This window comes from Amphiura filiformis, chromosome 1, assembly GCF_039555335.1.
Source record: "Amphiura filiformis chromosome 1, Afil_fr2py, whole genome shotgun sequence".
NCBI lineage: Eukaryota > Metazoa > Echinodermata > Ophiuroidea > Amphilepidida > Amphiuridae > Amphiura > Amphiura filiformis.
This window is the reverse complement of record NC_092628.1, coordinates 20,590,870-20,613,622: the sequence shown is the minus strand read 5'-3', so window position 1 is coordinate 20,613,622 and position 22,753 is coordinate 20,590,870. Positions and strand designations below refer to the sequence as shown.

The 22,753-nt window shown below is 36.5% G+C and overlaps 1 protein-coding gene across 10 annotated transcripts in view; it reads right to left on the bottom strand.

Moving 5' to 3' along the window:
* Positions 1-3,194: 3,194 nt before the first annotated feature.
* LOC140166813 (MAP/microtubule affinity-regulating kinase 3-like) overlaps positions 3,195-22,753 on the bottom strand; it is a 120,674-nt gene continuing 101,115 nt past the window's right edge. For 5 of the 10 annotated variants that reach the window (XM_072190330.1, XM_072190443.1, XM_072190502.1 and 2 more), the window contains 5 exons: positions 21,620-21,711; positions 17,730-17,846; positions 14,170-14,184; positions 7,968-8,228; positions 3,195-4,108 (listed from right to left, as the gene is read on the bottom strand). In XM_072190330.1, coding sequence (XP_072046431.1) covers positions 3,763-4,108; positions 7,968-8,228; positions 14,170-14,184; positions 17,730-17,846; positions 21,620-21,711 — 831 coding nt within the window. In that variant the 3' untranslated portion in view covers positions 3,195-3,762. The remainder of the gene's footprint in view (positions 4,109-7,967; positions 8,229-14,169; positions 14,185-17,729; positions 17,847-21,619; positions 21,712-22,753) is intronic. The other 5 variants (XM_072190382.1, XM_072190672.1, XM_072190734.1 and 2 more) reach the window with 3 other exon arrangements.

Sequence of the window (22,753 nt, the reverse complement as noted above, 5' to 3'; positions counted from 1 at the left end):
GTCAATCCTCTAACTGACATGGACAACTATGTAGTACCCAGACGAACAGTGTCCACTCCTATTCTAGTGGTGTGTGTTGGAGTTCCCATTATAAGTGCGGAATTGTGAAAGATCTATGCATACAAACCGAGGAGAAATGACAAAGTATGGAACGAGCGAGGATTACAAAACACTTATAATCTTTCCTCGCTTTATATGGGTGTAGCGTGGATGCCTCGGTATGCATGAACAGACGTTGTTTTGTGTGTGAAGTGTGTAGGGTGCTCTCGCTTTGAAAGGGCTTCCACATAAACATACTGGTGTGTGTGTGAACTTGAGACCACATTTAAACCGTAGACCTAAAAGTAACACCTGCAAATGAGCACCATCCTCCTCTGTTTGTGGAGGTCTGCAGCAGTTCACAATTGCATGCCAAATGCATTTTAGAGATATGTCTGCTATTGTGCATTAAAAATACCAACTGTGATTGGAAGGCTTTGCATATCGTGTGTCATACACAACTATACGCAGCTAATCTGCTATTTTGGTCCTCGGTATGTAAATTAAAGGGGGTGTGGGTGGGAGTATATGTGTTTGTGAATTCATTTGCTTGCACCTCCAAATATTTCTAGGCACTACCCCCCCCCCCAAATCAAAATATATGTAGCATGTCTGCTTCACCTTCAAAAAATAAATTGATGCACAATCATCAACCTCAACTTGTAATAACAGAAATGAAGATGAAGTACCACCAATAGGTACATGACAAATTTGGTCCACCCTGTGTACCTCAGGGGGCGTACCAGACCTGCCATACATCCTCCACCCTAGCCACGCTATCAGAACACTGCAACCTCATCATTAGTACTAAATCCCATGACTCCCAATATTGCACCTATTGAACACTCATGACCCCCAATGGAAGTAGGGACTCATCAATATGCAGTGTTCAAGTGCTAAGGTCCATCTAGCCATGATCTGGCTTTAGAGACTTTGTTTCCTACAAAACAGGACAACAATGAATCTTTTTAAAAAAAAATGAAAGGAAGGCTTTTGGAAACAAATTCTCACCTTTTTCTGTTATTTTTCTCTCTCACAAACACAAAAAACATCACGCATCCATCATATAAACCAACTCATCAATAAAATTTGACTACCAAATACCAAAAAGGCATATATAGAATATACACACCATCGAACAAAATCGATGACCATAAGTTATTTTGTGTTAAGTTTTCATCCAACATGGAACACTGTGATATAATAATAATAATCAGTTTTTTTGTTTGTAACATTTTTTATACAGGATTTAATTTAAACACTGGGATTTTTGTTTTTGGGAAAAGGGTATACAGAGGTGTATAAAACCAGCCATTATGTACATACTCACTTGGGGGAAATAACAGTTCCTGTATAAACACTAGGATCCACAACATGCTCATCTATCAGGGCATAGTACTTTAACCCCAATACATGTGTACATTCATTGAATGACCTTTGGAAATTTGGGTACAATACTCTGCAATTTGAGGTCAACTTTTGCACCATGATTGTTTAATTGAGGTTACTGAACTATGCCATTGGGATGAGGCTATTGTGGTCTATAGTGAAAGGAGGGAGTTCATTTATAAGTCAATTAAGTAGTTAACGAGTAGTTAACGATGCAGAACACCAGAGCACCCAGGGTAAAACCTGTTCACCATTTAAAAGTAATGGCTGTTGATTGACTGATATGTGTAAATCCAATGTAATGTGCAAGGAATTTATAGGGGGAGAATGAATGATCCGCCATTTTTGCTTTTCACACATTGATGGAATGTTGTGTATTTCTGTACTACTTCCCGATGGGCTCAGGCGATAAAGTTTTTTATAAAGTTAGGAGCCATTGGCTCCTCAATCAGTTTTTGCACCGTACAGCACTGGGCTTTTCGTCAGCTTTGGCAAGTCCTGCTTGCCATACACCTTTAGCAGCAACACTGAGGCATCTACTTTCTTATCTTTGTTTGTTTGTTTTTGGAAACAATACAGAAGAACACTACTTTGTCTTAATAAACAACAATCCACCATGGTAGCTTTTATGTAATTTTATACACGGGGTTAGCAAGAATTCCTTATTATCATATGATATGAAGCTTCCATCTATGTTGAATATTGCACAATGTATGGTGCAAGATTGTCTGACACTGCATCTTGTTATCCAATTATATTCAGCATGTTTACCACTACAGAGTGTGTGTATTCAACGTAAGCATCCATAAATGCTGAATGAAACAGATGTCGCCTTTAATGCCATGCTACTCACACAGAAGGGAATATGCGTGCTTAGAATTTACACTACAAAATGACGACTGGGTAGAATACAACATTTTGATGTGTTAATTGATGACAAATATGACAATTATTAAGCTTCATATTATATTCTAATAATTCTAATACTGGAAGGATTTTTACATGATACAAAAATGAACCACACTTGTCATAAAAATATCCAACTCATCCTTCAGATTGTTTGGTATTTTCATAGCTCTTGCAGTCTATTTGTATATCACACTAAAATGTATTCAATATTACGTAAAATTCCCCCTATAAATTCCTTGAAGGATATGGTATTCCATAAAACCATATTGATATGCAATCTTTTTGTCACAATCAAACCGATCATTGAGATCGGATTGACTACTGCAATGCAATTATACTACACTAATGCATAATACTGGTTATCACAGGTATGGGGGTGCTTTTACTGGTTGATGCAAACAAAATTGAGAGGGAAAGGTGCAGTGCCCGCTACCATGAATATAAGTGCCATCACAGGTTAAATGCTGGATTGGCGTACTCAGGAAGCAATGCTTAAATGGACTATTCCGGTTGAAATCCATATACCCCCTGTGGAAGACATGACCTTAATCACCCACACAAGGGGTTTGGATTTCTTATGGAGTAACCCATTCAGGTAACCCCATTTGGGATTCACACTCCCTGTGTGGAAGATTAAGGTTGTGTCTTCCACAGGGGTGTATGGAATTCAACTGGAATAGCACAATGAGCATAAGGAAACAATGCTTAAATGGGCTATTCCGGTTGAAATCCATACACCCCTATGGAAGACATGACCTTTATCTCCCATACAAGGGGTGTACATTTCATTATGGAGTCACCTATTCAAGTAACCCCATTTGAAATTCACACTCCCTGTGTGGATGTTTGAGGTCATGTCTTCCACAGGGGGTGTATGGATTTCAACTGGCATAGCACAATGAGCATGGTTTTTGTGTTGCTATTCCACTTGCTGTAACGAAACTCTCTTCTGTCCAAACCTTGGAAAAAAAGTTTTACAACATCTTGGTTTGCAGACACCTGGTATCCAAGTAGACTGCCCTCTAGTGGCAGTAAAGGGATGAATGAATGAATTTAGTAGTGCATGGCAGCCATTTTCCACAACTTCTGTTAAAAAAAAAAAACAGTTAAAAAGCAGTCTGTATCGAGTATGTAAAACTGCCACAAACAGCTTCTAATATATATAAACCTCATTCTGCAGTGCGACTGGCAAATTTGTCTTTTTTCAAAAGAGGAAGGAATGACACTCTGCGGTTTACTTTTTTGTCCATATAAAGCTGCATTCTGTCACAAAGCTCACTGGAAATTCACGGGAGACGATCCTTCCTATACAGCCTGCTGCATTCTGACGTTGACTCTGGATTTGCATGGCTGATATTGTCTCGTTCGTAAAGGGAATGCCACTCTGCTTTTTTTATCATTCAAGTCTAAGTAAACATCCATTCCTCACAAACAAAGCTCATTGGAAATTTTGGAGGCAATGTTCTTGAAGGCCATAGAGGTGCCAGAGATCCGTTTAAAGCGCACGCCGTTCAGCGAGAGTCGCGGCAGCTTACAGACTTCCATCTCCCACTGTATGAGGTTATCGCCCCGACCATCGCCGTGGACGCAGAACAGCAGGTAGCGTTCCCGCTGCTCATAGTCTACACCGTTCATTTCCAGCACTCGTCGGATTTCACTCATGATCACATCCGGATCCTTAGAGCTGGTTGTCTTCATGCTGAATGTGAAGCGTAATGAGCGTGGTTTGATAGAATCGTCAACTTCTCGTACGGTGGTTCCTATAGAACTGCTGGTATTCGGGAACAGAATAAAAGAAAGTAAATCGGATTAGCAAAGGGATTGATTCTAATACCCCAACCACCAACCTGTTAATTCAAATGACCACCCATCCATCACCTTGTATTATGCCCAAAGATTTGCATCAATTTTTACTCCATGAGCACATCACTTCACTCCACCTGGGTCCATGGGTACATTGGGCTATTCTATTTAAAATCCGTACTACCCTGGGGAAGATATTAAAAATATCTTTCACAGCAGGAGTATGAATTTCAAATGGAATGAATATATTAGACAGCTCCATTTGAATTTCATACACCCTCTGAGAAACATTCAACCTGAATCTTCCACAGACGGAGAATGAGTTTCAAATCGAGTTGGTTAATGTGCTAATTCCATTTGAAATTCATACTCCCCCTGTGGAAGATATTTCCCAAATCTTTCAGAGGGAGAGTGTGGACTAAATGGAATAATCCATTAAGTCAATTAACCTGCTGCAACTTTGAGACTGATTTGGTAATAAAACATACGAATAATCAGAATATTACACTGGAATTAGTCTTGTACAAAACTTTGAGCTTGATTGTTCTAGTATGTAGGATAAACATCCTAAAAATGCAGGCTTTTGCCTATTTGGTTATAAGGCCAAAAAAAAAAAAGTTTGTTTCCTGTAGCACGCAAATTTCGTTTTTGACGGCTTTTTTGCACATTTAGATTTTTTTTTTCACTTTTGGAAAACAAACAAACAAAAAACACTACTGGAGTACACATTTACACATTTTTTAATACTTTTTTAATCTGCAGATTGAAAGGGGATCATAAATATTCTTGAATATGAAGAAATATCATGTTTTTTGTGTCGGAGAGACCCACTGTAAATTTCATTCCAATTTGCAGCAAAAAGGTTTTTTTTTCATTTGAAGACATGGATTATAAAAAATAAATAAAAATAAAAAACACATTTCGCGATTTGACTTTTTTTGACCTGCTACAGGAAACAAACATGTTTTTTTTTTGGCCTAAGGATTGATTGAATATGAAATTTGAATTTGTATTTAGTTAGGTCAAATTTAGGACTAGGATTGACACAAGTCATTAGGCAAAAGAGTATGTTTCAAATTCATAAAATTAAGTGCTACATTTCTTTTGCCATTTTTGGATTATTCTTGTATTACTTGAGGACTTCCCATTATTTGTCGTCGTAGTGAATACATCATATCTTAGTTACTAAGGTTCATTCTTGATTTGCACACCTGTTAGAAACCCATCGACTTTGCATTGTGATGATTTCGATTGTGGTTCTAAACACAGGTAGCGTAAACCAGTTGACATGACAACGACTGCTTTTGACGTCACACTACGATGGCGAATAAAAAAGAAAGTTGCAACAATGAAGTGAAGTGTGTGCATAGAACCTTGCCCCATATACCACTATTAAATAAATGAAAATATCGGATGGATATGAACCAATGAAAGGTGGCGGCATACTGGCATGTATGTTACTTTGGTATCATTGCAACAAATATTGGACTATTCTAGTTGACATCCATACACCCCCTTATGGAAAACATGACATTAATCTTCCACACTAGGGAGGGTGAATTTCAAATAGGGTTACCTGAATGGGAGACCCCGTATTTTCATCACCTGTGTGGGAGATGAAGATTCTGTCATCCATAGGGGGTGTATGGATTTCATCCAGAATAGCCCAATACTCTAAAGCAGAAGGGTATAAGCAAGATGGAGTCATTGACTGACCATGGATGTAACAGAAATACTAAAAAAAATCTTTTGTACCTAGGGAAGGGAGACAAAAAATCTTGAAATGTGATAGCACCATTTAATATAAAGATATTTATTTTTGGGTCTGGAAGTCATTTTTACTGAAAAAAACTTTTTTGCCCCCACTGCCTTTTTGGGGGGAGGGGGAGTGCCGCACTACACCCCTGCTCAAGGGAAAATGTTGAAATTTACATGTTCTGCATATTGCAGGATACTCCCTATTACCACTAATTAAATTCCTAATTTCCCCTTCACTCGATACTTCGTAACTGTGTTTTTCCTATTCATACAATCCCTACCTACGTGCATCATCCTAAACACTCCCTGCCAATTAATTTTCTGAATGCAAACATGGCTATGTTCTGATTCTGCCCTCTTATATTCTTCAAATATATAGCCCTAAATATCCAAAATTACTTATCCCAAACAAAAAATGATCTTTATGTGACTTCCTTTTCCTGAAACTCTCCATGCATCAAAAGTCCTACTCTGAGCACTCTCTAAAATCTTAATCTTGTTTTTTCTCGATAATAAACTATCCAACTCTTTCCTCGTGTGACACCAATGCTAATCTAAACCCTTCCATTCCTGCCTGAAATTAAATTTGAAACGTAACATCAACTTGTAGCACAAAAACATATAAAACCTCACAGAAATCTTGACACGCTTAGAGAAGATAAGAAAACTAAATTACATTCTCAACTGTACAGAGTACAGAAACTATATGTAGATACAAATTGTTACAAAACTTAACAAAATGGAGGACAGAAACTGGTACTTTTAAATCAACTTAAAACCATGCAAAACTTGACAAAACTAGTCACAAAAGTAAGGAAGAAAAAAATCATAATATAACACTTAAAGGTGCACTTTATGGTATTTTTGTGATTATGATATCAAATAATATTAAATAGATTCATTAAAATATACCTTAAGGATTTTTAAAAAAGAATTGACACCCTACAATTTTGTTTTATAGTTTAAATATTATGAGGATGTTTAAGGGGTAGGGTATGAACGTTTGGACAGTATTTATTATGGGCCATTAGAGCACATCAGACATATCGAATTGCATTCTGAATACGAAGAATATCTTTCTGATATCAAATAATTTTCATTTTTTGAAATTCACGATATAATACAAATTTTATGACAAATTATTAAAATTTGATATTTTTCACATTTTGATATATAACAGTACTAAGTAAATTTGATAAACCTAATGATATATTCTTAAAGTGTATGTAGCTGGGAGGAACAGCCGATGATCAATTGAAAATTTTGACCTTTCATAATGAAGATATGGATTTTTTTCCCAAAAAGACCTCTAATTTTTTTAGTGTTTTGGGAAAAAAAATCCATATCTTCAATACGAAAGGTCAAAATTTTCAATTGATCATCGGCTTTTCATCCCACCTACATATACTTTTAGTATAAATCATCAAATTTATAAAGTTTACTTCGAGTACTGTTATAATCATTTGCCATAAAATGTGTATTACATTGTGAATTTCAAAAAATCAAAATTATTTGATATCAGAAGGACATTCTTCGTATTCAGAATGCAATTCGATGTCTGATGTGCCCTAATGTCCCACAATAAATATTGTCCAAACGTTCATACCCCACCCCTTAAGTGCAAATAGCAGATATATAGGTGCAACCAAAAGATATCCAGTGAAATGATATGATAGATAAATATAAAAGCAGCAAGCAAAAAAATGGCATTTCCTCATAACTTTTATTGCCGAACAAAATTTGAAATTACAAAATGACAAAGTTGCATGGTCCGTCAAAGAATCTTTGATTTGAATAAGCATGGGACCTGCTTACAAATTTATAATTTTGTAAAAATATTTTCATTTGTTTGTTTTGTTACTTTGTTTCAATTCCTTGTTTACTTTCATTATTAATCCCTGACAACATGCTGCTCGTAACATTTCCTATGGGAAGTCATGTCCAAATCATGTTAAACAAGTCAGATACAATTGATTTTGGTCACAAAATGCTCCTTTAAATTAAAAACAATATCAACTTAAATCATAAAAAAGTGAGGAAAAGCCCAGGGCAGGCTACATGACACATACGTGTACCTCCGGCTAAACCGCGATGAAATTTTTCCAAAGAAGCCATGTGAATTGCGATTACGCTCCATATTGGTCGAATCCTGAGTGGTAGATGGCGACACTGTCGGTCCGTTGAACACAGGATGCCGCCGCACCTGGCCTGCGTGGAAAGTGGCGCGATTGGCGGCACCGCGTGGAAACCTTGTTTGTCCACCGGTTGTGCCCACGTTACCAACGTTACCGGGTGAGGGCAGGAACGGGTGTCTATTGCCGGGTGCCGTGCTGTAGAGAGAGAATATCATAGACCGTTAACATCTAAAACAATGTGTAATTGGACCTGGCAAGATTTGGTGAAGTGTACTGCAAATCATCCATGTATGTTCAGTTAATATATATAGTTATGGCAGACTTACCATAAACCATATTAAAAAACTATCAATATATTGACATGATTATTTATTGCACAATATTCATTATAAGACTCCCAAAACCGGACAAACAGCTATGGCAATTTTGAATATTTATTGCAAGACTGGACATCCATCTGCTCTCTTTTCCCGTACACCATGACTTTAGTCTTCAAAATTCTAACTCCTATTCAATTTTATTTAACAGAATTGTACAAGGCCAGACCTGTCATTTTTTTTGACAAAATGATGCTTAAACAGTTAGATGTGTACTTAATGACTCCACCAGTGTTACACAGTATTTGTTCAAGTTATGATACTGAAATGGTGTCCACTGCTATGTTGACGTTTAGCAATGTCAAAAAATAACGCTCACTAAGTCGAATATGAAAATAAGATTTGTTATGTCGAATATGGAATAAAGTTAGCTAGATTTAGAGTTGAAGAAAGGTTTAGAGCTAGATTTGACACAGCCAACCTTATTTCTTATTCGACCTAGCGAGCATTATTTTCGACATTACAAACCTTCGTCTGTAACCTGAAAAAGCGTGTATTTGTGTGAATTCAGTAAATCGCTTTTGCCATGGGAGAAATAATCTCCATAGATGCATGCTATGTCCTGCAAAAACACTGTCGAGAGACTGATTGATTTCCTCATGTAATCTGTGAAAATTTCATATTCTCACTGGGCGGGAAAAAACTCATATGTACTTTTGGCCCTTGAACATGGATAAAGCCTTGTAGATGTAGACTTTATATTGAAGAGGTTGCTTCATCCATGTTCAAGGGCCAAAAGTACATGCAGGAACCACCTCATATTTTCTTTTAGCCTTTGAACATGGATAAAGACTTGTAGGTGTAGACTTTATATTGAAGAGGTTGCTTCATCCATGTTCAAGGGCCAAAAGTACATGAGGTTTTTCCTGCCCAGTGACGATATGCACATTCACAAGACGTTCTCAAAATGAACTGCTTTTCCATTTCCAAAATGCACTCTTTAAAAAAACATACATGGTGCAGCATGCAAGCAATACACATCAGTCTCTCGCACAATATTCCTGCAGGATCTAGCATACGTATAATGAAAGAAATCATTTTCGTGTACAAAACAAAATGCATTCATACAATACAATGACAAGCAATGTTTCCATCTTCTAGCACATGCACAGTCAAAAACATGTCTTAATCGATATGACAATAAAATTGAAACCGAACCTACTATAATACTGGGATATTCTAGTTGAAATCCATATATCACCTATGAAAGGCATGGCCTTAATCTTCCACACAGGAGTGTGAATTTCAAATGGGGTTACCTGTTTGGGCAACTTCATTTGAAATCTTCACCACTTGGATGTGAGATTAAGGTCATGTCTTCCATAAGGGGTGTATGGATTTCAACTGTAAAAGCCCACTCATCTTTTTCATGGGCCATACCAGACTAACATATTTTTGTTGTCCTTTAAATTCTTTTATAACAAAATGATCAGATGGCATAGAACCAAGTACAATAAAATCCAGCATTCAATCATCAACCTAAATGCTTTTGCATGAGGTGAGCTCTCTGCGGAGTCCTGTGGAACCTTCAGGTGCCACCATCTCAGTAGAGATCCCCAGACAAACGAGCACCTAGACTAATGACATTAGTTCGCGTAGTGAAGCCAACACTGCATAGCAACAATTTTGGCAAGTACACAAACCCGGACGCAAACAAGCAGACATGTTTGTGTCTACGGAACATGTTGCATTTGACGCCGGCGATAACGGCGCAGCAATCACACAAACGAGCATGCCTTTCTTTCCAGACATATACGCATTACTTCTCCGTACCTAGTAACTCTGGTCACCCAGTCAAAATCACCATGGATACATGGCTTCACCTCCCGCTGTGGTAAGGGATGGGCACTCATAAGTCTGGGTGATTAATCTATGTCTATCTCTAAATAGCACCCTCACATGACGAGTTGTGGCATTGAAAACTTGGCACAAAACAAGTTGATGTGTGAATCAGAAAATTGTCTAATCATGTGCTCTGAGTGCTCAACTATCCATGATCAAAAATACGCCTGGACTTCTAGTTCTACACCATCTGAATATGATGTTGCAAGTTTACCACAAATCATGAAATGAAACATACTTTCCGCAACACCAGCATGATCGTTTTTCTAGAACTAGTCCCATTTGCAAGCCTCTAATTAAGTTATACATCAATCTACACAAATCCTAATGTTACTACTTAATCCAACTAAAAATCTACCTTTTCTCCGAAAGCTGCCTTCTAGGTGAAAATTAGTTTCCAGTACCCCAAGCAATCTAAATGGGCTATTCCAATTGAAATCCATAACCCTCCTATGGAAGACATGACCTTAATCTCCCACACAGAATGTGTAACTTTCAAATTAAGTCACCCATTCAGGTAACCCCATTTGGGGGTATATGGATTTTAAGTGGAATTGCTCAATATAACCTATTTTCATTTTTTTGTTTAGTTATGTGACCAGATCTGAACTGTACTCAATGTGATTTAACACCCTTTTAGAACTATGGTGCGCAAAAGAATTACCGAACCAGTTATGTTCACTCCTGTATATACTAAACAAAGACAAATGTAATTACGTCAAAAGTAAAACAAGCATCCCATAGCTGTACTCTTTAGGTCTGATTTAAGACCTAACTTGTTGAAATTGGTTGAAAATTAAAGAAACAGTGATTTCAAACCTAAGGAAGGAATGGAATCAAAAGTTGCACTTTAATGTTCTAATCAATGAACGCACTACTCTAGTTTTAATGTGCTAATCAATGGAAAGCATGGCGCTAGTTCGCTTGTTCGAGAACGCTTTGTGTACAAATCTATTCAAGCATGCAATAGACTGTCCCCCAGTCTGGGTTCCATCTGTGGGTAAATAATTAGAGCTAAAACCACCTTCTCCTTCACTCCAAAGATTAAAACAACACACCACTGAGCCCTAATTATAAATGACAACAAAGTTATAGTGCTCCTAGAGCACTGTGTGTCGACGAAAACTCAATTAATCTACAGACCAACTTGTTTATTTTTTTATAATACTATAGCTCTCCTAAACCCAGACTGTTCCGCTTTGATAGTAAACTCCCTTCCACATAATTATCAAGCTATGTAACGTGACCGTGGCGTCAATTATGATAGCCCCGCCTCATTGTCAATTCAAATATGGTAGGCATATAACATGCATGACCCAGTTCTATTGTCATTTTGCGCGCGCATTGGTTATGATCAATAGAGTATCAATGAAAACCTATTTCAAATATCGCCTTGCTTGCTGAGATCTACATTGATTGGTCAGGCTAAGTAGCCGCTTACACAAACGGCAAGACAGTGAGACCACGGACGTGATATATAGAAAACTTGTCTGACCCAGGATCGGTAAAATTGAACTCCCACAAAATGCTGGGAGCTGGAAGGCAACTTGCCTACACATTGGAAGGGTCCATGTATCGGGTTTATTTAATGTTGTATAATCTACATTACCAGTCGTTCTCCATGGACCCGAGGGAGGGTCTAAGCATGCAATGGAGGAAACTGCAACTTTTGAATTTGCATCTTCATTGGGTTTTGGATCATCTTGTCTTGACCTATATGTCTTTGTTTACGATATATACTGGGGTGAACATAAATGGTACCTTATTTTTCTGTGCACCATATATAGTATCCTCATCTATTAATGATATAAATCACATATCAAAATCAGCTTTTGAGCTGAGAATGTTTTGGGTAAAGTTTTTATACCCAAGTATAAATCATTAGCATGTCCTAAATGTGCACATAGCACTTTCCAATATCATAACCCTGTAACTTCAAAATAACTCTTTGCAACATGGAATCTGATGTTACAGGTTAAGCTCTATGCTTTTACATTTTTTAAGCTTATAAACTAAATTAATCAATTTTAGCAGGATCAGACCAGGGCACACATTTTGAATGTTCAGTAGTAAATAAGCAATAATTTTATACATTATCTCAATCGTGTCTGCGTTAATTAAAATGTTAATGATGCAGGCATGCCTCGTGCATGAGATGGACTCCCAATCATTAATTGTTGTACTGTACACAATGCACATAATAACCTTGCTCAGCAGTTTGATATTAAAGACATGTATGGACATGTCTATTGTGTAATGCACTAGATTAAGGTGACACTAACTAGCAATGAATCTTTTTAATCAGTGATTTGGGCAAATAAAAGAGAAAAACAAACCGAAATAATAATTAAAAATTAAAAAAAAGGAATTAATTTGAAATAATGAGCATAAATATAGAAATTATTAAATAAACAAATAAAAATAATCATAATTTGATTTGTTTTATTGATTAATCGACTTAGTGCCACCTTGAACTGTGTTAGTTGTTATCAAAATAGTATTAGATTTAAATATAGAATAATTACTTCCATGTACTTAGCCAGAAATTAACAAAATTAAAATTAAAACAAATTAGTTTACAAAAGCGATACAACCATATTGAAACAAGTGAGCCTTGAGTAAGATATACATATCATGCTTATTTAGTACTGACCACATACTTTGAGACAAAACCAAGCAGGCTGTTCATGTGTACCTCAAGGTTCAAATATAGGGCCACTGTTTAGTTTGATCGATTATACAATAGTACAGTATGACAGCTTTGGAATTTGGCAATTGCCCACGATCCAAATACATGTAGTTTATGGCACCAGTTTCCAAACAACATCATGTTCTCCACTGTTATCTTTACAGCATTGATACACAGATGAGAATGTTGACATTATTTGGACACTGGTGTTTTAATACGATCTGGAGATAGATAAATTTGGAATTTTGTCAAATAGCACACTTATGTATGTGTCAAATAGGCACCAGCGAATGTAGCACTCAATATTAAACAAGGTACAATCAGTTATAATTTACAAAGATCCAAACTCTTAGGGCTTGCAGATTGAAGCATGGTGTGTAATATGTGGCCAGCCAAGAAATTGTACCAGGAGAACTCATGATTCAACAGAAATATGCCATATTGTTCCTCGTATGTGTCATTGGCCCCTGAACATGTTTAAAGCAATACCTCCTATGCAACCTCTTGGCAGCTTTGTTTTAAACATGTTCAAGGGCCACAAGTACATAAGAGGTTTTTCCTGCCCAACGACGATATCAGATTGTCACCCATAGGAACCATGATAGTGCACCTCTATAGATAGCATTATTCTTTGAAGGCCGAAAATTGGACGACAAATAATTGGCTTTTTAAAATAATCACATAAAAAATTTGTGTTTGTAGCACATAACATGAGTAACAGCACATTGCATTACACATATGCAGATTGCAAACAAGCACACACTTAAAAATCAAAATTTACTCAGCATGGCATTGGAACAACAAACCCGAGGTACACTATATTTCTTTTCCATGAGTGACACACAAACATGGCAGTAGAGTTCTCCTGATCTCATTGCATGGTGACCGCACATAAACACACCATGCTTTAGTGATATAGCCATGTTATGCATAGCAGTCAACACTAGGGGGATCCACAAGGTTCCATCTTGGGACCACTATTCAAATTTGACACTGCAATGACAAAAGAGTATTTGAAGTGCTGACATCACTGCACAGAAGTTTTTTGCCAAAAGAAGAATTGCTCAATACGTCTTATTCGAGCTGCAAGCTAGCATTAAATAATATAATTGGCAGAGGACTTGCAGCCATAACCAGACGACCACTGCATGCATAGTTGTGATGAAGAATAGTTTTCTTTACACAAATGAAAATGTCTTGCAGCTGTGAGCTTTATCTATATTCTTACCGTCTGTCAAGAGTTCTGTCATAAAACAACAATAGTAAACTGTATCAGCCTTCTGACGGTTTTCTTTGTGCCAGTAAGTTTAGCATAATACTGCAACCTAAACCCAAAGAGTACCGACTCATCCTGCATAATGCAATGGTAATTCCCCCATACTGGTTTGTCAGGCATGGAGACTAAAATAGCGTAACCCTGGCATTTATCGAATATCGAATGATAATTGGGGCCTCTTAAGCTTGCATGTCAATCTGTGCTGGTAGATCTTAGCGCACAATACTGGTGAAATAATCCAAAAGGTACACATTTTGCCCTCCATGAGCAACACGCAAATATGGCGGAGTCGGTACTGTTTGATGTGCACATATCCCTACTGAAGCTTAGCACTCAAGAGGATATTTAGAATTACCATGTCTTTTTTTGAATTTGGGAGAAGAATAAAATTTTATTTCCCTATTAATTACATGTTTTACATTAACTACATCTTGCAACTGGAAACTCCTCAAACATCGAATTCTTATTTAAATATTGTCATTTGATGAGCTTAATTTTGAATAATTTCAATTACAAAATAATGAAGGAGAAAAAGACTAGGTGGTGTTATGGTTATGTAATTTTTCAAACAGTGTTGACAGTTTTCTTGTGTGTGAGTGTGAATGAATTATGAGTTAGTATGTTTACACAGCCAGATTACTTATGGTAGTACTGCTTTAGTACCCATGGTGTACCCATCTGGTATTTAATGAGTTAGCTGGTGGATAATATTACCACTATATATTTCACTACCAGTTGTGACACATCGTAAGTCCTTTAACAAATCATAAGTCCTAACACATCATAGAGCTAACTTATAATTATATGGAAGACTTTGGTTTGCACTTATGATGGGTTGAAGGACTTATAACACATCACAAATGTTAGTGAAATTGACCCCAGAAATTAAATTGTCATCTCTTGTGGCTCAAAGAAAACATGGTGTATCTTGAAAATGGGCTATTCCAGTTGAAATCCATACACTCCTATGGAAGACTTGACCGTAGGGGGTGTAGACTTCAAATTGAGCCACCCATTCAGGTAACTCCATTTAAAATTGGCACTCCTTTTATGGACAATCCATTTGAAATTCACACTCACTGTGTTGGAGATTAAGGTCATGTCAGTCTTCCATAGGGGAAATATGGATTTCAACTAGAATAGCCTGATGTGGTACTCCATGAAGGATAAGTATATGGCTGTGTATGTTTGATAAGACCTTGGGTTAATTTCATTCTGAAAGAGGTAAGAGTACATAGCATGATTCAAAACCCATTGTTAAGTCCAAAAACTTTAGTCTTAGTGTGTCTCATTACTTAAAGCAGGCTTAAGAAATTACAATGATTTACAAATGAAATCAATTCACATGTAATGGCATGTGGCCTGTAAATACGACAGATTTTGAATCCGGTTACCTATTAATCAGGGTTGCCAAACACCGCAATGGCCTATTCCAATTGAAATTCATACACATGCTATGGAAGATGTAACCTTATTCTTCCACACAGGGAGTGTGAATATTAAATAGAGTTACCTAAATGGATGACTCCATTTTGAAATCTACACCCCCTCTGTGGGAGATTATGGTCAAATCTTATCTTAATGGCCACTGCGATTTACAGACTTCTGGGCGACGCCAGAGCTTGAGTGGAAAAACATAATTTTAGTTTTTGCAGACGATTTTTGGATAAAATTCACATTTAAACATAATACTATTTTAGACTAATTTAATCTGAAAATGCCCTCTAAAATTCTTTCAGACAATTTTTGAGCAGATTTGGTCGATTTGTGCGATATTTCAAGTGTCAAACCACGAAATGGGCTGAAAATGTTGGCAACCCTGTTAACAATAGTTACTTTACCAGGGAAGAATAACAAAATTTGTAATTTTGACATCTTTTGGGTCCAAATCATTACATAAAACAAAAGCTGTCTTTATTTCATCAGGTACCCATTAAGGGTGGATTTACGGGTAAGGTCTGGCTAACCACAGGATAAAAGGTAGTAGTAGTTGTCAAAACTTTTTATATAGAGAGCATTTATATTAGTTTTAGCAATTTAATAAATTATGAAGGGTACAACATAAGATAACACACTGCTGCAAAGCTATATCATATCAGTTTAAGCTGTGTTAGCACACACCAAGAAGATCAATTATAAGGTAATAATCTGTTATTAAACTGAAACAATAGCATTTGGTGTTAGAGAGCAATATTACTACTGAGTTATTACTGCTTATTATAACGGAACTGGTAATTGGTAACTAACAGAACTAACCATTTGCCCAATCCCATAACACATTGTATACAAATCGCTGTCACTGCATAAGCTCTTTTCCACTCCCGTAATGGAGGCATGTGCAGTCACATTTTAAGACAAATTTAAATCCCAGTTACCAAAGGTATTTTGAGATATGGGCAATGGTCTGTACCAACATAGCCATTAATTATAGTGTACCTATCATATATACTTTACCAACAATTAAAAAAGAAATGAGATCATTTTTTTGGTGGCAAGACTGGGAAATATTGAAGAAGAACTGGGGATGTCACTATCTACTAATTAATGTGTAACACTATCCTACCACTCTAGTTCATGAGAAGAGATTATGGTATCACACTACATAAAAACTTAAAAAAATAAAATAAAAAGGAGCAGTGACAAGCAAATCAATATTAAATCATTGACAATTATTTGAAAGCGGAAATTAATCTTTTCCAATACTAAAACTTGCAACAGGTGGAGAACAGTATTACCAAATCCAGGTCAAAAATAATCAAATTATGAAAATAATCAAGGGCTGAATAAAATATTTAGAACAAAAACCTTACACTTCATCACCGATATCAATGTACACATCAATAATTTGGTAAAAAGTGGTAAAGTTTTGAGACAAAACATTGAACAATATTAGGAACCTTTTTTTTTTTTTTTTGCAAAAACAAATGGTGCACAATTGATGAAAGGAAATTAATTTTTATGCATGAAGAGCTTTGCAGTAATAATGTCTGCCATGTTGGCAATGAAATGATGGGTATGGATAATGTCTATAGCTATTGGTTATCGATTAATTCACTTCAAAACTAAAAAAATAAATAATAATAATCAGTGAAATTTTAGAGTTGTTACTGAATGTTTAACTAATGCTGGTTATAATTAGTGATTGATATGCCCTGATGGAAGATACGGATTAACCTCTTTTAATATTAGTCATAATTTATGGTGAATATCGGTTATTGATAATATTTGTTATTGAACTGCTATTGATAATATTGGTTATTGATTGGTTATTGAAAATATTGTTTCTAGGTTAACCCTTCTATGAAACGCCAAATATATGTCCCTTCACCATCAACACCACAACAGTTTACAAAACATATTATGCTACTAAAAGTGAATCTGAAAGTGCTGATTGATAAGGTGATATGTGATTGATAGATGAGATGTTGATAAAGTGATTGATCTATTGATAAATGATTGGATTTATTGATAAGTGATCAATGTATGATTTTTAAATCGATTGGCATGCATACCTTGGTCTATCTGAAGGGTCATCGATTGGCGGTAACACCGCACTCTTATTTGGATGACCGGACGTGGAAGCGGACTTTTGGTGTCTTGATCTGCTAGAAGTTGGAGTAGGTAAATCCCTGTAGGGTGGTATAGACGACGACACATTACAAGAGTTCACACAATCACAAGAGAGCAGAGCTGCCAAACTTTCTAAAACACTTTTGAGTATGCTCAAGACTTAAGTAAGTATTTTCCATACCAAATCAACCTTTTCACACGTTCATTTACAAATGTATTAACAGTATCCTTTAGCTTTGAGTAGTTTTCCAGTAGTTTTCAGTAAAATACTGGAGAACCAGTACAAAATACTGGAAAACAGTACTAGTTGGCAGCTCTGACTGAGAGCAAGAAATCAACATACAAAGGTTTTAACTAAATGGTCTCCAAATCATAGTACTCATAATACTCAGACATTCTTGCACTAGAGGTCATAGATCTTTGGACAGCTGATCAAAATATTTAATTGTGTCAGACCACAATGTTCAGTCGTCAATGTTTTGTTAGATGGCTGCTTTATGTTTGAGTTCAGTGTTAATATGGCTGTACCAAACTATTAAAGCAATCTCCAAAGACAAGGTGTCAGGAGTGTGAGAGGCCTCAAAACAAAAAAAGATAACGCTGAAAAACAGCGTAAAATTAGGGTAAAAACACCCAAATATGGGCTGTAAATAAAAGATAACACATAAATTTTAGCAATGAAAAAGCTGAAATCAGCTTAAAAGCCTAACTCTCACACCCTGTAGTTGAAATGTCCAAAGATCTTTGACTTTCGTAACTGAATTATTAATAAATATCGACTGCTTAAGGGGTACTACACCCCTATGATAAATTCGTGACTATTTTTGCATTTTTCTCAAAAAATAATAACACACTGGTAATAAAAGTTATGTATATTATTGGGGCAAGGAATCCAATTACTACACTGAAATTTCAGTGACTCAAGACAAGCGGTTCAGTATATATGATAGAAAATGAGGTACATTCTAGCGGTACCTCTTTTCTTATCATAAATAACGAACCACGGTCGTGGGTCACTGAAATTCCAGTGTAATAATTGGACTCATTGCCCTATAATATACATAACTTTGTTACCACTGTGTTATTAGTTTTGAGAAAAATGCAAAAATAGACACAAGTTTATCGAGGGGTGTAGTACCCCCTTAAGTACAAAAAGGTAAAGCTGCATGGTCTGCTTGGTGCACAAAAGGGTTAACTGCTGTGAAGGTTTAACTAAGTGCTCAAGGCAAACCATGTAGTTAGTCTTAACTGTACTCCAAGCAGTTATATTATAAGTCATATTTAACAAAAACACATAACTAACCTGACAAACACAACTATAGTCTGTATAAAGTAATATTCAGATTTCCTTTGACAGCATAACCATCGCGTATACGCGCGCGACGTCAAGCGCGTGCATTGGACCTTGTGCAAAATAATACGCGCTGGACGGCTAGCAGTACGCTTAATTTGTAAAAGGAAATCTGAATATTATTTTATCTACCTCGAGTCACTAGCACTAGCTTTGAAGTTCAGCGTGTGCTGCATTGGCTGGGCGTGGTTTCTTGCGTGTACATATGCTGCACGTTGATCGCGCACGTGAAAGTATGTACAGGCACCAAGTAATGCTAAGCTAACACAGAACACGCTCAACTTCAAAGCTAGTGCCGGTGACTAGAGGTAGATATATGGACTATAAAGGGCAGTAGTTTATTTAGGTATAACTATCTAATACTCTTAGAAGCACAGTTGAGAGGAAGTACTTTTACGTCTTGACTCATCAAAAAGCATGTTTTCCAATATATTTTGCTAATTCATAATAAAGCCCTTTGAAAGTGTTTGCCATATTGTAACAATCGCCTAAATCATAATATGCATAAGAAGTAAAAGCTAACCAACACATGAAATTATATTATGACAATATCCCCAAATGGACATGTTATTCACCAAACCCTGATAAAAAAAAAAACGTGTTATCCCCATAAATGTAGTTCCATTTTGTTTCCATTTTTTAATTGACCCATTTGGGGATAGTGCCAAAGCTCTCTGTAAGAAAGAAGATATAACAAAACCCGATGATTGTCGGTAATACTATACAACGGGCTATTCCATTGAAAATCTGCCATACTTCTGTGTAAAATTGAAGAAAATTCTTTCACAGAGGGAGTCTGATTTTCAAATGGAATGGGCTAAGGTTTAATTATTTTGCAACCCATACACCCTCTGTATATAGCTTGACCTGAAAGAGTATTTCAGATGGAAGTTGCCCAAATGTCCATCCTATTTGAAACCCGTACTCCCTCTGTGGAAGACACCACAGAGGTGTAAAAATTTCGAATAGAATGGTCCGATACAGTTAATCACATAATCACAAGTAGCTGTAAATTCCATAAGCTGCGCTATCAGACTCTAGCAAAATGCAGTGTGGTGTGTTAAGCTCTGGAGCCATATCAAAGATCATAGTCATGTCACTGTGCATCGGTACCTCATTATGTCATGCCAGAACTCTTTCCTACCAAATAACACTGTTTTCCATAAAGTTCACAATTTTTGACCTAATTAAAACTAAAAAGTACACTTTCTAGTAGCATGTCTTCCTGTTTGAGCTACAAAAGAAAACTTGGTTTTTTTTTCTGTTATCATTTACCTTGACTCAAGCATCTTAGGACATCCTGCTACTTACATATGACAGCACTCAGGGGTTCATGTCATTAAACTTTTAACCCTTTGTATCTCTAGTTCACAACTTACGAACACTCTTTTACTAGACGTAATTTTAAGAAGGGTCCCTGTAGTAAATCCTTATTACTTACAAGGGTACCGATCATAGGTCATTTCAGCGAAATGGAAGTGTTGTAAGTTATGATTGATTTAGAGAATTATGAAGTTTCGTAAAAGTTTAGTAAAATGTGGACCCCTGGAAATTATTGCTTTCTTCCTTATACGACCTGCTTTACATAACTATTACATTTTGGTAACATTTTGATGTCCAAAGAAGCTTCGTAAAAATCTTTAAGTCGAGTATTTTGAGCTGATCTTTGATGATGACTTCAAATCCAAGGCTTGCATTGTGTGAAGAAAAATCAAGGTACCTCATGTCCAGATTACAAAGTTCATAGTTGTAATACTCCCAATTGCTATGTATGTACACATGCGAACATTGACATTATATATAGGTTGGAATGAATACACATGGCACTCCTATGGGTCCATTTTGATCAATAGTGTTTCTTGGAAATGTCTTATGACATATTTTATAAGGGAAAGGATTGTTAATCTTATTTGGGAGGCTGTTTTACATTACTTTCTGGATAGGAACTGGTATTGGTTCAACATCTCGACTCTCCCGTTTACTGGACTCTGGTCAAGATCAATGGTATGGTACATACAATGTTGATTGGGTCTAGTACAACAATGATGACACAGGTGTTATGAGAAGTTGACAACATACGAGTTGCAGATTGCATACATACAAAAGGATTGGTAATAAAAAATTCATATGAGACAAGACACAAGAAACCTGTCCTGCTACGCACTTAAGAATATAACTGGAAAGTAACATATAGCCACAAAAATATTGTTATTGAGTTGTCATCTCGGGGTCCTGATAATAGGCCTTCCGTCTGATAAATCAAGCATAAAATCCATTGTGACTTTTTCAAATGTATGTGAACTACATCACATCGAAAACTGTAATCAGCTTCTCAAAAACACCACTTCGTAAACCTAAAAATTCTTCATCACCAATTGAGTACCGGAATAAGGGGTGTGCAGGGGTGAGATGAGGATTCTGGGATATGCATGGTGGTGGAGAGAATAGGATTGTGGGATTAATGCAGGTAGCATCACTTACCTATCTGTTTGTCCATTTGTTCTGGCTGGACTAGACATGTCTCTGTCGCCATATACATATGTGTTTCTCCTTGGAATACCTGCAGGATGTTGCTGTAAGGGTCAAAGTTCAAGAAGCACAGTTATCGTATGTCAAGTACCACCGTTGTTGGGCAGGAAAAACCTCCTGGTCATTGGCCCCTGAACATGTTTAAAGCAGAACCTCCTCTGTTTCTAGACTTATTTAGTTTTCTTTAAAAGGGATCATATTTGCCATCATGGTTTCACAATGTTTAGTTTACCAGGGCAAGCACACTTGGACTACTTATTTCAATATAAAATTAAGCCTGATTCCTGCTTGCTAGTTACCAAGGGTAAACATGTCTTTTAATGTTAGCTCTATCGCATAATGAACAGGTACAGTGTGTTCTTCTTTGAGGACCTGATGGTGATGTTCAAGGTTTTTAAAAATAAGCAGATTGTAGTTTTGCCTCTGTTTAACCTGAAAATGCCCCTGGTTCCCATGTAAGAAAATATCATTCCTGGGGCAATGTTTAGTTGAAAATTAACCCTTGGTTGTGTCATTGCAATCACCTTCATAAAGTCTTATTATTTTGTTTTGCTCCTTTAGGTTGATACGAATATTTCCCTTGTCAAGACAATGTCTGTGAACCAGGGCTATATGATCGTCCACCACAAATGAGCCCAGAAGTCGGCTCTTCATCAAGTTGAGATTTTTACAGATTCGGAAAGATCATACCTGATGCTTCAAAATGACACTTCAACCAACTTTGTATGATATAATGAAATGAAGTTATGTTTCTTCAAAGTTTGCCTCACAACAGAGTGCAACACTGAGAAAACTGCACTTAAGAGTTATCGAAATTCTATTATTTCTGTTGAAACCAGCTCCATAAAATGTCAATTTTGAATTATTGTTAATCAGACATGAGAATGATCATCCATGAAAAAACCTAAAGTGTTTAAAAAAAGCTTGAAAAAGTGTGTGAAATTGGGCTAAAAATGCCAGAAATGGGCTGAAATTAAAAGAAAGTGCGGAAATTTGGACAACAAAAAAGCCTGAATTCAGGTTTAAACCTGAAAATTCTCATGCCTGGTTAATGTTTTGTTTAGCTGTGTAACTTTGCAGCTGTGT